Source organism: Xenopus laevis, chromosome 2L, assembly GCF_017654675.1.
Source record: "Xenopus laevis strain J_2021 chromosome 2L, Xenopus_laevis_v10.1, whole genome shotgun sequence".
In the NCBI taxonomy this organism is placed as follows: Eukaryota; Metazoa; Chordata; class Amphibia; order Anura; family Pipidae; genus Xenopus; species Xenopus laevis.
The window spans coordinates 115014159-115029371 of NC_054373.1; the positions used below are offsets into that span (position 1 = coordinate 115014159).

The 15213-nt window shown below is 39.5% G+C and overlaps 1 protein-coding gene across 1 annotated transcript in view; it reads right to left on the reverse strand.

Moving 5' to 3' along the window:
* LOC108708404 (interleukin-1 receptor type 1) overlaps positions 1–14458 on the reverse strand; it is a 29017-nt gene extending 14559 nt beyond the window's left edge. The window contains exons 1-4 of the mRNA XM_018247072.2: positions 14097–14458; positions 6325–6388; positions 3124–3361; positions 2341–2509 (exon numbers count right to left, since the gene is read on the reverse strand). Of these exons, the coding sequence (XP_018102561.1) occupies positions 2341–2509; positions 3124–3361; positions 6325–6379 (462 nt within the window). The 5' untranslated portion in view covers positions 6380–6388; positions 14097–14458. The remainder of the gene's footprint in view (positions 1–2340; positions 2510–3123; positions 3362–6324; positions 6389–14096) is intronic.
* Between the last annotated feature and the right edge of the window lie 755 nt (positions 14459–15213).

The following is a 15213-nucleotide window of genomic DNA, read 5'->3' on the forward strand; positions in this document are numbered from 1 at the left end:
CTAAAATGAAAAAAAAAAGAACTAAGGCATGTAGGGATGTAGTGGTGTAACATGACGTTACTGGACTCCGCAGCAAATTAATTTTAGGGCCCCCAACAGATACAGAGGTTGTCCTGTTTGACCAATATATGTTGATAATGTTCATTAATTAGGGCCCCAAAGGTCCTGGGACCCCTGCAGCTGCAGGGTCTGCTTCCTATGTAGTTATGCCCTTGCAGCGATGTGTTGAAACCTCTGCAGTTCCATGTCAAGATACATCATGTGTAGTCTGTTTTCAACATGTAAACTGTAAGGGAACTACAATCAGCAGTGCCAGGCCACAAATGGCATTCAAGAAATATTTAACATTATTTTCACAAGTTTATGTTGTTATCACCAACATAGCAAATACTGTTAGTGATGTGCGGGTTAACACAAATTTGACCCACACCCCTCCCTAACCTGCCGACACCAGGCCGGCAGCTCCAATTATGGAAGCCAGACCCAATCATCTCTAACATTATAAAAGGGGGCAGGACAGGCACGCACCTATAAATGGAGGCTGCCAGAGCTGAAAGCTGGCAGAGTGAGGTTGTAGGCAGGGAGAGCAGAAGAAGAGCTCAACTCAAACCCCACCGCCGACCTGAAAAATGTGTGCGTAAGTTAGTCCAAACTCGACCAACCCACGGTTATCCAGGCAGCCAGCACATCACTTCTGTATGTTGTCTTTGAGTCAGATGCCTTTATAACAAGGCAACTCATACTGATTGGACAATTCTGACTGCTGTTGGAACCCGGCATTGGAACAAGGTGCTAGCAAAGAAGAGGTTAATTGTTATGAACGAAACCTCAGTAGATACATGCGGCAAATTTACTTACCTCCGAAGTTGTGCCAGCGTTGGCTTCGCCCAGGCGTAGATTCGCCAGGGTTGCGCAAATTCACGAGGATCCGAAGTTGCGCACAAGTTACCGATCGTTTGCGAAGTAACGATCAGCAGTTCGAAGTTACGCTAGCATTGGCTAATTTGCATACGGCGTACAGTTATAGTACAATGGATTTATATGCTGTTGCAAATACATTACTCTACACAAGGCCAGGGAACCTTAATACAATTAAATAAAGTTGTTATTTTGCCCTATACATGTGCCAACAGTATAGTTTAGGTGCCATATGTTAGGAAATGTAAGGGGGAAGGAGGGTACCCAAAAAAGAAATTTACGATCTTTTTCAGTCTAACACCCTTTAAATAGGAAAAAAAACGCTAAATTTTCAACTCTATTGCACTTCGCCTGGTCTGAGGTGGCGAAGTAAAGTCTGGCGATAGAGGTAACGTTCACGAAAATCTGCAACTTAGTGAATTAGCGTAGTTATGTCCCTTCGCCAGAGTGCAACTTCGCCTGGCGTTAGGGTGCAAAGTAGCACTAGAGTCTGTCTACTTCGCTAGCGAATTTACACCTGCGCCGTTAGTAAATCTGTGAAGTGGCAAAATGACGTCACACTGGCGAATTTTCGCTAGCGTTAGGGGCTAAAAGGGGCTATGGGGCTAAATTTGCCCCATAGAAGGGAAGAGGTTAATTAAAGGGATCCTGTCATTGGAAAACATGTTTTTTTCAAAACACATCAGTTAATAGTGCTACTCCAGCAGAATTCTGCACTGAAATCCATTCCTCAAAAGAGCAAACAGATTTTTTTATATTCAATTTTGAAATCTGACATGGGGCTAGACATTTTGTCAATTTCCCAGCTGCTCCTGGTCATGTGACTTGTGCCTGCACGTTAGGAGAGAAATGCTTTCTGGCAGGCTGCTGTTTTTCCTTCTCAATGTAACTGAATGTGTCTCAGTGAGACATGGGTTTTTACTATTGAGTGTTGTTCTTAAATCTACCCGGCAGCTGTTATCTTGTGTTAGGGAGCTGCTATCTGGTTACCTTCCCATTGTTCTGTTGTTAGGCTGCTGGGGGGGGGGAAGGGAGGGGTGATATCACTCCAACTTGCAGTACAGCAGTAAAGAGTGATTGAAGTTTATCAGAGCACAAGTCACATGACTGGGGGCAGCTGGGAAATTGACAAAATGTCTAGCCCCATGTCAGATTTCAAAATTGAATATAAAAAAATCTGTTTTCTCTTTTGAGAAATGGATTTCAGTGCAGAATTCTGCTGGAGTAGCACTATTAACTGATTCATTTTGAAAAAATTTTTTTTCCCATGACAGTATCCCTTTAATATTGTATTTCAGGAAGGTAATGGGGTTGGTTCAATTCTTTGCAGCACTCAAGGATGCATTTCTATTAATCATTCAAATATATAATCCATTTATTCATATTCAACCTCTATATGAAAAGGACAAGAATAAAATATACCTTAAGCCATTTGATCTGAGCCTTGGAGATGTCAACATAGTCCCATACATATGGGCATATGATTTTGGTGGCTCCCGAAGGCTGCCGATTAGAGAAGAGTGTGGATCTGTTATAACACAAGCCTTTCTCATTTTCAAAAACAATCAGCCTGGTGCAGTATGTAACATCTCTATAATAAACAAAATGCGAAAGCAATTAGTACAATTAATATGCTCAGCAATACAGGATAAGAGTGTATCATTTTTTATCTATCTCTGAATCTATCCTTTCATTTAAACTAGCTATTAGGTTGGAGGTAGAGAAATTGTGGGTCTGTACATCTCGTGGCGTGCATGAAGCTGTGGTTTCGGGGGCCTAGTCCCTGGTTAAGCATTGTACTATGTGTATGGAGAACTGTAACCTTGTATAACACTTGCTAACAATCCTGGCATACTGTAGATATTATAAGTGGGACTGAGCACTAGGTGGGGATAGTGGCATGTATAATATCTAAATGAAATTACAGGTACTTGCAAAAAGATGTAAAGATGTTGGAGGGGCCAGAAAGGAATACCGTACAATGAGGGAGAAAATACTGCCAGTAAATTCAAGCTCCCCTCTTCTTATGCTCCCAGTCAGTTACACCTCTGGGCCTTCCCAACTGCACCCTCCATTCAACCCAATTCCTCCAATCTTTCATGTGGCACCCCAATCCAAGGCCACAAAAAGAATGTGGGATACTATTGCTACATCTCATTCTTTTATAACCCACCACCAAAATAACTGCATTATATGGCAACTTACCCAAGGACACACGTGTACCATCCTGCATCCTCTAAGCTTGCAGGGAAAAACCAGAGAACATTTCTATTTTGATGGATTCTTGATTGTGGATCTGAATTAAATGGTATGTGGGAACCATTTTTAAACCATGTTATGTTAGAACTGTCATTTATGTTCCCACAACAAGGCAATCGAATTGGCTCCCCATTCAACACGTACTGAACCTCGTCACATTTTACATCTTCATTCCTGCAAAGTTCTGCAAGGGGGAGAGAATGTTACACCTACATTTTGCACCAGAAAAAACACTGCAGAGTTCTGTAAATTTATGGTATTCTTTCTTGACATTTGTCTCTGTTAGTTAGTTATCACTCAAAGCTGAATTTACCTAGATAACTATTAGGACAAATACTCGAACAGTGGTGATTATAGGTCAGAAGCAGGGCCGGACTGGGAGTAAAAAGCAGCCCGGGCAAAAAAAATCAAAGCAGCCCACATGTAAACACACAATGGTTTTGTACTCATTCACACATATATTCGGGTAAAACTGAAAAAATTATATGCATAAAGAGCTGCCTTTCTCGCTTAACTGTACTTAATGTAAAATATTACAGTCATTAACTAACTATTATTATTACATTATAGTACAGTAACATATTTTTTACTGGCACCACACAAATCTAATGTGTCCTTATTAACCATTTTGTTGATTTGCCATTTATTGACAAGGATTCAATAGTTTACCTTAACAGTATGGGGTACATTGCTACTTATAATATGCTAGTGAAAAAACAACTCACCCACTTTCTACTCTTCTACACTTTCCTATGGGATTTTCAGAAATTTATTTATCAATGAGTCAGTTGCACATTTTGCTCTAAAAGGCATTTAAAGGAAAACTATACCCCCAAAATAAACACTTAAGCAACAGATAGTTCATATCATATTAAGTGGCATATTAAAGAATCTTACCAAACTGGAATATATATTTAAGTAAATATTGCCCTTTTACATCTCTTGCCTTGAGCCATCATTTCGTGATGGGTTTTGTGCTGCCTCAGAGATCACCTGACCAGAAATACTTCAACTCTAACTGTAACAGGAAGAAGTGTGGAAGCAAAAGACACAACTCTGTCTGTTAATTGCCTCATGTGACCAAGTATGGTTTGTTGGTATGTTTGTGAGTGAATCCTATGATCCCAGGGGGCCCCACATACTACTAGAAAAGTATATTATTATTAAAATGGTTTATTTACATGAAGCAGGGTTTTACATATGAGCTGTTTTATGCAATATATTTTTATAGAGACCTACATTGTTTGGGGAGTATAGTTTTCCTTTAATTGTAAGCTATGATTATGAGTATCATAGCACAGAACACATAAGGTTTGTTGTAGTAAAGTCTACTTTTTGTTTACTGGCCTGGTGTGGGTTTATTGTGAGTGCTACCCAATCCAGATTTAGGGTTGCCACCTGGCCGGTATTTAAAACACCCGCCAAGGCCGGGGCCGGTATTACAAATTTACCGGCAATGTAGCTGCCGGTAAATTTGTAATATCCTTAACTAAAGCCCTTGGCCTGCCCCAATCTGCAGAAAATCTACCTTTTCTTCGGCGCCTGGCCAGTTGCACGCCGCCCCCTTTGACGCCTTGCCCCGCTCCTTTGATATCATATCCAATGCACACCGTGACTCCGCCCCATTTGCAATCACTCCCCGTCCCCTTTGACGTCACATCCATACCTCCCAACTGTCCCTTTTTCGGAGGGACAGTCCCTCTTTTGACAGCTCAACCCGCAGTCCCTCATTTGTACTGGAAAGTCCCTCTTTTCTCTGCACTGAACAGCCAGAAAAGAAACAAAGTTTCTCCCTTAATTGGCTTTTAGCAGAGAGCCCAGAACAGCTAACAAGGAAGGAATTATTCCTTTCAGTGACTGTGTGGAGCAGTGAAACAGACCTTTCTGCAGCCGTGCTGTCTCTTGTTGTACTTCTCCTAATAATCAGCTCTCTGCTGGCAGGCTGCAAACAGCAGACCGTTTCTAATTGATGCTCACTCTGCAATCCACTGATCATGTCTGCTGTCTGCAGCCTGCCAGACTTGCCAGCAGAGAGCGGATTATTAGGAAAAATACAATAGGAGACAGCACGGCTGCAGAGAGGTCTGTTTCACACAGTCAGGGAAAAGGGCGGGGAAGGGGTCTTGCACGGGCTGTTGACTCCCGGACAGTAGATCAAGAGCGGCCCACTTAGTAAGAAACAGATCGGCCCCTCGGGCAATTGCCCGTATGGTCACATTGTCAATCCGGGCCTGGTCAGAAGCCTCCTAAGGAGTAACTAGATGTTACTGGGCCCACACCAAATTAATTGTAGGGCCCTAATTACAATACTGTGCAGAGATTGTGCTTTTATACAATTATATGTTGAAATTGCGCATTAATTAGGGCCTCATGGAGCTCCTTATACCCCCCGTGTGCAGCCACAGGGTCTGCTTCCTTTGTAGTTAAGCCTCACCCTCGCCCCCTCGCAATTACCTTTCTGTGCTGGAGGGGGTCCGGGGAACCACATCACTAGTGCTGAGAGCAATTGTGCTCTCTTGTACTATAAGAGAAAAATCCCTTTTGCCAGAAATTAGCCCCGAAAACCACTTCTATGGGTGAAGTATTGTGCCCTCGAGGGCAGCACAGCGAATACGCTCTACACACCAGGCAAAAAAACCAAGCTCGATCCAAACTCCCATCCACAATTTTATCTTATTTATCAATAAAATAACTTGAAAAAGTTGGGTCAGGGAAAAGACATAAATAATATTGAGCAAAAACTCGGATGGTACGAATTTTTCAGAATTGATGCCCAAATCACTAGATTTTTTAGGATTGGATTATCGGACGAAACCCAGTGCAGATCACGATATCTTCAAATTGTAAAAGGGACATCTGCCATTGACTTCAACATAACCTGGACAGGTGGATTTTCTGATTCGAATTTTAAGCAGCTTCGGGTATAATAAATCTTGAAAATTTGAGTTTTTTTTCCTCTAATAATTCAAGTTTTTGCCCTGGAAATATCAGGAAATGGAAATATTGAGGTTTAGTAAATAACCCCCCCCCCCACAGTCTCAAGGTAATTGCAATGGTGGAAAATAACGGCCCACATTTTGTGAAATGAAAGTACAAGACATTTTTATATCAGACCATAATAAGTATTGGAAGCTGTAATCTACTTACGGGCTTTGTATGTAGCCAGTCCAGACAGAATAACCAAAAAAGCAAATGGGTGCATAGTGGAATTCTATGGAATAAAAAAAAATTAATAAGGAGGTTTTAATAAAATATGTAGGGTCCTATTTAGTTTTTATAAATATGACTGATCTTAGCACAGGCAAGCTCCACCGGTTATATTTGTCATGCTTATATTTATAGTAATACAATGGCATATTGTGCAAGAGAGGCAGTCTTTTATATAAAGACACCTATACAGTACATATTAACATATCCTGGAATTCTGATGTACGTACTAGCTGGGAAATGTATGCAAATAGACCTGAATGGTTGAACTGGCACATACACAAGTTAAGTTAGCTATGGAAATGCTTCTAATTCTTGTGGCCTATCACAAAAAAAACTGTCAGCCTTCATTTACTTAAAAGATCACTAAAAAATGTGTTTTTATTTAACGAAAAAAAAACACCAAGGCAGTTTTAACTTTAAATGCTTACAGTCTTTATTAAGAAATTACTTAGTGATTCTCTGCTTGCGCTCCTCTTCAGAAACGGCAACAGGTCTATGATCCATTGTGCGGCACTCGATTTCTCCTCCCAGTCTTCTATAGGAGATAGCCAGGGAGGAGAAATCGAGCACCGCACGATGGATCATCGCCCTGTCGCTGTTTCTGAAGAGGAGCGGAAGCGGAGAATCAGTAAGTAATTTCTTAATAAAGACTTTGTGCGTTTAAAGTTAAAACTGCCTTGCTGGTTTTTTTTTCGTTAAGTAAAAACTATATTCTCATGCACGAGAATGAGGGCTGAATGACAGGTTAGCTAAACTAAGTTCACATCTTCTCTATATAAGCAACTAAGTCTAAATTCTTGTCATATCTACTGAATACAAGCAGCTAAGCCTACACCCTCTAATATTTCTGCTCTATACAGGGACAAGATCTGTGATCCAGAATGCTCAGGACCTGGGGTTTTCTGGATAAGGGAGCTTTTCTTAATTTGAATCTTCATACCTTAAGTCTACTAAAATATAATTTAAACATTAAAGTGGTTGTTCACCTACCAACACTTTTTTTTCAGTTCAGCTGGTTTCAGATAGTTCACCACAAATCATTTTCTATGAGACCATTTTTCTAATATTGAAGTGTAAGTCTAATTTTTCAATTTTCTAAAGTAGCATTTGGGGGTGGGGGTCGCCGGCTCTCTAAAAAGTTCTAAATTGATACATTTAGTGGATACATTTTGTATCTTTGTTCCTGCTGAGCAGAATTCCTGAGTTTCATTAAAAGCAGATGTTACAATTGATATTAATACTCCAGAGATGCTGCTGAGAAATGTATCAACTAAATGCTGCAAAATTGTAACAGCGCAGAATCTGCACCTGAATTACTGAGCTGCCAGACTCAAACACCAGAAACTTTAAACTTAGATTTTGGAAAAACATTTATGGGAAACAATCTCAAAACAACTGAAAAAGTGTTTGGAAGGTGAATAACCCAATATGATTGTTTTGATTCCAATAAGGATTAACAATAACTTAGCTTGAAACAAGTACAAGGTACTGTTTTATTATTAGAAGAAGGGGAAAAACAGCAGGCACTCACAGATCCCATAGACAGGCAAAGTAAAGGAACTGCAGACTTTATTTTAGGCAAATTAGATATACGGAAAGCATTGTGCATTCATGCACTTAGGCACTTAATCATAGGTTAAACAGGCGTGGTTTGGTATACCACATATATACCCCATGATCCACCAATTGGTAAAGTACATCAATTAACCAATAAAAGACAACAAGGGAAGGGACATTAAAATAAAAAAATATATATGTGCATACATATCAAAACATATGGATAGAAAGTTATTCATAATAACAAGATATGGTAATGCCATAATTCAAAGCCTGGAGTTGTCTTGTCCTCAGGAAAAAATCTATTTTACTTCTCTTTTGTTAAGCAATGTGGACAAGCTTCCTCCTCTGAAACCCAGACTGACACTTCAAATACACATTACTGATAAAAGCTTGTATTTCCTTCAGAGCAGTTGGTTTAAACGTCTCTCCCGTTGTTGTCTTTTATTCTTTCTTTTTAAACAGTTTTTATAGGTATTTATAGCAATAAACCACCAGATATAAGACAATGTTAACAGTCAAGAGCTTAGTACATATGTCACACATGTTAGTGGGTGTTGCCTTTTATTAAATGATGTAGTTTACTGATTGGTAGATGCAGGGTATATCGTCCTGCTTGAAAGTTGGTGAACCCTTGAAAATATGTTCTATATTTTTACATTAATGTGACCTAAAACATCATCTGATTTTCAAACAAGTCCTAAAAGTAGATGAAGAAAACCTTGTTAAACAAATGCAACAAAAACTATTATATTTGGCCACGTATTAATTGGAAAAAAAATTGCTAAATTTACAAACTTTCACACGTGACTGTATATGTGGTATACCAAACCATACCTGTTTAGTCTATGATTAGGTGTACAAGTGTACATCCACCATTTGCCTAAGATAAAGTCTGCAATTCCTTTACTTTTTCTGTTCGTGGGATTAGTGAGTACCTGCTGTTTTTTTCCTGTGTCAGATACTTCCACCTTGAGCTGTAGGTCTGGGGCTTATGTACCCAGAAGCCACTGGTAAACTGGTGAGGTTCTCTACTTGCATTGCCACGAACCAAGAATTTTTCTATTATACCTTGATATTCAAACTGTTTTATTATTACAAAGAAAAAGGTCTGCTTAAAATGCAGTCTATGGGAGATGGCCTTCCCGTAATTTATAACTTTCTGGATAATTGCTTTTCAGATAATTGATCTGATACCCACATAAGCAACTAAGTCTACATCCTCTCTGTATCTACTGTATATAAGCAACTAACCCTACATCCTTTCTATATCTATTTTATATAAGTAACTAAGCCTACATCCTCTTATATATACCGTATATACGCTATTAATCCTACATCCTGTCTATATCTACTCTATATAACCAACTATATACATATCTTCCCATATTTGCTGTATATAAGCAAGGTGCCACATATACTCTATATCTCCTATTTTGAAAATGGCCTCATCTGCACAAATGCATTAGGCAATTCCACAAACAAACACAGTTATTAAACCTGCCTCCTCCAGAGATGTCAAGAATGGGTGGGGTATTGCACCTGTTTAACCAGAGGGGCTGGGACAGGGCACAAGTATCTTCATGGAGGGGCTGGCTGGCACACCAGGGGGACATTGCTAGTGTAGAAGGGGAAGCTACCAATGAAGATAGTAGGCAACTGTTGTTAGAATTGGGTCTATTATAAAGGAGACCTTCATTAGGTAGTTCCTCAATTGTGTAGACAGATGAAAAATAACAGTTCAATATCTCTGCTTTATCCCTGCTCTCATCCATCAACTGACCCCCTCTGCAAATTAGATTCCCACTCCTTCCTGTTTAATTGTTTTACTATTTATATATTAAAAAATCTAATATTTTGTATTAATTGTACTCCTTGGTGCAATTCCATTTTCCATCTCTATTTAAACTTGTCTGATAAAAATTTTGCCTGCTTTATTGGCCTCCTAATACTTGATATAAAAAAATTACAGCTGTCCCAGCAAATTTGAATGCTTAGAAAAAGTTTTTTCTTACCAAAATCAACACCAACACTATCAAACCATAAAGGTTTTGCTTTGTGACAATGTTCCTTGCTTACAGCTTACTTATATTCTACTTATAGATTTTTCTTCATTTTAAAGATATTCCATTTTCCTAACCCAGTGAAAAACCTTTGCCAGTTAATATGTTGTAGAGATGCCCTTATCCTGTTAAAGTTTTCATTTCTAAACTTTAGTGTTGGTCACTCATTTATATAGAGTTGTCTCTGTAACATAATCTCAAAGGAGACCATGCCAGCACAAATTTTGGTCCATAAATGGATTGTAGTTATACTTGTGGCACAGAGAACATTGCGTGTGACATTAGCTTAAGGGACAACAACATGTTCACACCAGGCTGACCAATTCTAGGATAGTAACATAATATACATGGCTGTCCAAAACTGCTCAAGATGCTCCCACTTTAGAGCAGAGGCACTCGTGGCCTTTATAACACTGTACATAGTTGCATAAATGAACTTCCTAGGATAGTCTCTGGTTTAAACTCTATGGGGCATATTTATTATGCTGTGTAAAAAACAGTAGGATCATCAATGCCCTGGCTCCTGGTAAAACCCCCGGCCCTGATGGGATACCGGCAGATCTCCATAACAATTTATCTGAGCACCTAGCACCTCACTTGCTATATACCCTCTCAATGGGTACTCAAAATCTTACATTACCACCCTCGGTTCTAGAAGCCATTATTGTCCTAATATTAAAACCTCACAAAAACCCACAAGCTTGTATCTCCTACAGGCCAATATCTTTGCTCAACACTAATGCCAAAATATTGGCCAAGATTCTAGCCAACAGGTTGGCTCAGGTCATGCCTGACCTAATCCACCCAGACCAAACTGGTTTTATGGCTGGCCAGAACACAAATATTAACCTAAGGAGACTATTTTTCAATCTGCAGAAGTTACATGACAATGCAGGCGCCAGGGTAGTGCTATCACTCGATTCAGCCAAAGCCTTTGACTCCGTGGAGTGGAAGTATCTATGGGCAGTACTCTCTAAATTTGGCTTTAGACCCAATTTTGTACACTGGATTCAAATGCTATACTCGGCCCCCACAGCACGAGTCAAAGCAAACGGCACTATATCTAAACCCTTCTCATTGGCAAGGGGCACGAGGCAGGGATGCCCCCTCTCACCTCTGCTGTTCGCATTAGCCATTGAGCCCCTTGCAATCATGATACGACACACTCCCTCACTTGAGGGTTGGCGCCTGGGACCAGTAGAGGAGAGAATCTCTTTATATGCAGATGACCTGTTAGTATACTTAGCGGATGCGGGCCCGTCACTTAACACATTAGCCACAATTATAACACACTTTGTAAAACTTTCCTAATTGGGATAAATTTGCGCTATTGCGAATAGACTCTACACCCCTTCCTGAGCTACCACAGAACATCCCCCTAGTGTCAGTTGAAAGCTTTAAGTACCTAGGGTTTAACATCCACCCTAACCTACATACCTTTATATCACCTAACCTTGATCCAGTGCTATCAGTGGACCCGTACAACCCAAACACGAATCTCCTAGCGCTGGCTGTGGGATCACTAGAAGGCCTCAGGCATCTTCCGTATAGAGCACCAGCAGATTATGAGAACCTACCAGCGGTTATGGCTACTCTAAGAAAGGCTTGGAATCTGGCACTCAAGCTTTATCCCCAACACTCTCCCGTTCTAACCCCAAACACACCCCTATGGGCGAATTCCCGCCTTACCCACGTCCAGAAGTTCCCTGATTTTCTATACTGGCCTAAAAAAAGAATTAGACGATTGCAAGATGTGCTAGATGGAACTACATTTGGATCATATGAATTTTTCAAAGAGAAACTAGCTGAACCCAATTTATCTCAGTTTCGATATTTCCAACTTAGGCATGTATTCCAGGCACAATTTGGTAGTCTCGATATACAAATTTCCCAAGCCCAATTTGAAACACTACTATGGTCTACAACACTAAATAAACCAACGTCCACATTGTATAAAACCCTGATACAAACAATCCCCTCACCTTTCAAAAAAACATACTGTAAATGGCAAGCTTGCATCCCGAACATCACTGAGGAGGAATGGGATGAGGCAACAGACAACAGCTACTATTACTTATACTCTGTAAGAGACAGGTTAATTCAATTTAAATGGTTACAACAGGTCTACCTCACCCCCACAAGACTCAGATCCATGGGGGTAATCCAGAGGCAAAATGTCATAGATGCGGGACAGAGGGTGCAGACTTCCTGCATATGGCCTGGAGCGGTCCCCCAGTAGCCAAATTCTGGACTGAGGTTCTCAAACTCCTAGATGACAAGCTCGATTTCCCAAGGATACTTACACCACAGGTGTGTATATTGGGAATTATAGATGACATCATAACTACCACTCATGCCAGAACTAGATATAGAACCCTTTTATATTATGCCAGGAAAATAATTTCTATGACGTGGATGGGCCCTAATCCCCCTACAGTGCAAACCTGGATCACACTGATAAATCAAAATCTGCCACTCATTAAGCTTACCTTGCTATCTAGAGGCTCACAAAAGAAGTTTGATAAAATATGGAGTCCGTGGTGGGAGGCGGGGCTGGGAGGTTGTGGTTCTCTTACATAACTTACGATTTGTGGGAAATATAACATACGTACTCAAGAAAACCGATGTCTATAACAATTTAACCCTAATTATGAGCGGCTCATTGAGTAATTGCTTCTGATTTAGAGACATTAAAGGAAAACTATACCCCCAAAATGAATACTTAAGCAACAGATAGTTTATATCAAATGGAATGACATATTAAAGACTCTTACCAAACTGGAATATATATTTACATAAATATTGCCCTTTTACATCTCTTGCCTTGAACCACCATTTCGTGACTCTATCTGTGCTGCCTCAGAGATCACCTGACCAGAAATACTACAACACCAACTGTAACATGAAGAAGTGAGGAAGCAAAAGGCAGAACTCTGTCTGTTAATTGGCTCATGTGACCTAACATGTGGTTTGTATGTGTACACACTGAATCGTACAATCTCAGGGGGCGGCCCTTATTTTTTAAAATGGCAATTTTCTATTTATGATTACCCAATGGCACATACTACTAAAAAAGTATATTATTATGATAATGGTTCATTTACATGAAGCAGGGTTTTACACATGAGCTGTTTTACTCAGTATCTTTTAATAGAGACCTACATTGTTTGGGGGGTATAGTTTTCCTTTAAAGTATTCAGCCAAAGTACTGAAATATAACATCAATACTATGTTAAATACTTAAATATCTGTCATGGAAATGATATCTAAATACCATTGTATTGATATGGCATGCTCTGTTTATGTTTGTTTTATGTTGTGAAAAACAATAAAAGTTTTATCTTTAAAAAAAAAAAAAAAAACGTAAGATAATACACCACACATGGCCAGGCTCCGCCATGTAAAAAACTGTTGTAAAATTTTAAGTGACTTCTGTCTGAAGCAATGTAAGATAAGGGTGGCAAATCTGGCATTCACAAAATTACATATACTTTTACACAGCTTTTTACACCGTTTTTCTGGTGAATTTCATTTTACACAGCATAATAAATATGCCCCTAAGTCCTAGGAAACATCACTGGTTTCTAAAAGTACCAGCTAGAAACAAGTATTTAAATTGACATTACATAATCCAAGTCCTTAAAGGGGTTGCTCACCTTTGAGTTAACTTCAACAGTGATGTAGAGTGTGATATTGTGAGACAATTTGCAATTCATTTTCATTTTTTATTTGTAGTTTTGTAGTTATTTAACTTTTTTATTCAGCAACTCTCCCGGTTACAAATTCAGCAATCTGGTTACAAATTACCCAGCAACCATGCATTGCTTTGAATAAGAGACTGAGTCAGGGACTCTTTGCCAAAAGTAAGGAGGGCCATACCAATTAGCACGACACAGCAGAAAGACCAGGCACAGAGATATCAACTAACAACCACCATTAAAATCATAATGGTCCAGTCCTAGAAGCTTTAACCCCTTCTAAACCATAACTTGTATAAAGTTACCAGAAACATCCGGAGAGAATAAGAAACAACTGAAATGATAATCAGAGGCTGCTTCTCAGCACTAGGTACAAAGCTGAGGCACTTACCTAGTACAGCTGCAGGGGCCGGTATTGGGCAGCCGTCACATGGAAAGAGTAACAGTCTCCTCAGCAGGTAACTCGACTATGAGCGCTTCCATTTCCTGAGTGGGAGGGGGTGCTAGTGATTTCGACACAACAAGTCTTGTTTGTGCAGTTGTTGTGAGGCTTTCCCGGTAACATTCCTGTTGTGTGAGTTGTGGGAGCTCTGCCAGAGACTCTCTAGTACTACTTGTTAACTCCTGCAGTGCTGGCACATTCTCCTGTGTCAATTGCTAGCCTTGTCTGAATGGGAAACATCATAGCCCTAAAGATAATTGTTAATTTGTAATAGAAGTTCTGATATTCTGCACTGACTGTTTCTGTACAATGCCCAGGCTCATATGCGTTTTGTGTCACACAAAGATGATAATCATTTATCTCACTGATTCATGGCCCTTATATAATGATGACCCAATTTTTAAAGGATGGTTTTAGAAATCAATTCCTAGCTTCCGTATGTAAATGTGTAAAAAACTTTACAGTTTACATAATTCTTATGTGGAGACAGCATAGTACAGAAATGGGACCTGTTATCCAGAATGCTCAGGACCTGGGGTTTTCCGGATAATGGATCTTTCCGCAATTTAGATCTTCATACCTTAAGTCTACTAAACAATCATTTAATCATTAATTAAATAAAAAAAGATGGTTTTGCTTCCAATATGGATTAATCATATCTTAGTTGGGATCAAGTACAAGGTACTGTTTTATTATTACACTTGCCCTTTAGTAAATCTGCCCATGAGTTTGGTTGGTTTTTTGATTAATTAGAGGAGAGAGAGTTATTCTGTTTATTCTGTTATTCTGGAATGAATAGTCTGATGTTTTTGAATTTTTCTGTTGGCTTTGGGTTTCTGACTTATAACGCTTATTCACTTGTAATTAAACACTGTTAAAAGAAAGCAATAGATGAAGCGTGCAGGTTTAAGTAGAGATATAAAATAAACAGGCCTGACCAGTAAATCCCTGAAATATCAAACTAGGGAAAAGTCCACAAATGAGTGTTTCCTCCTTATCTGGTTACAGTAGGTGATGATTGCAACAAATACTTTGTTGTTATGAAATAGTGGTATTTGGAATAAGA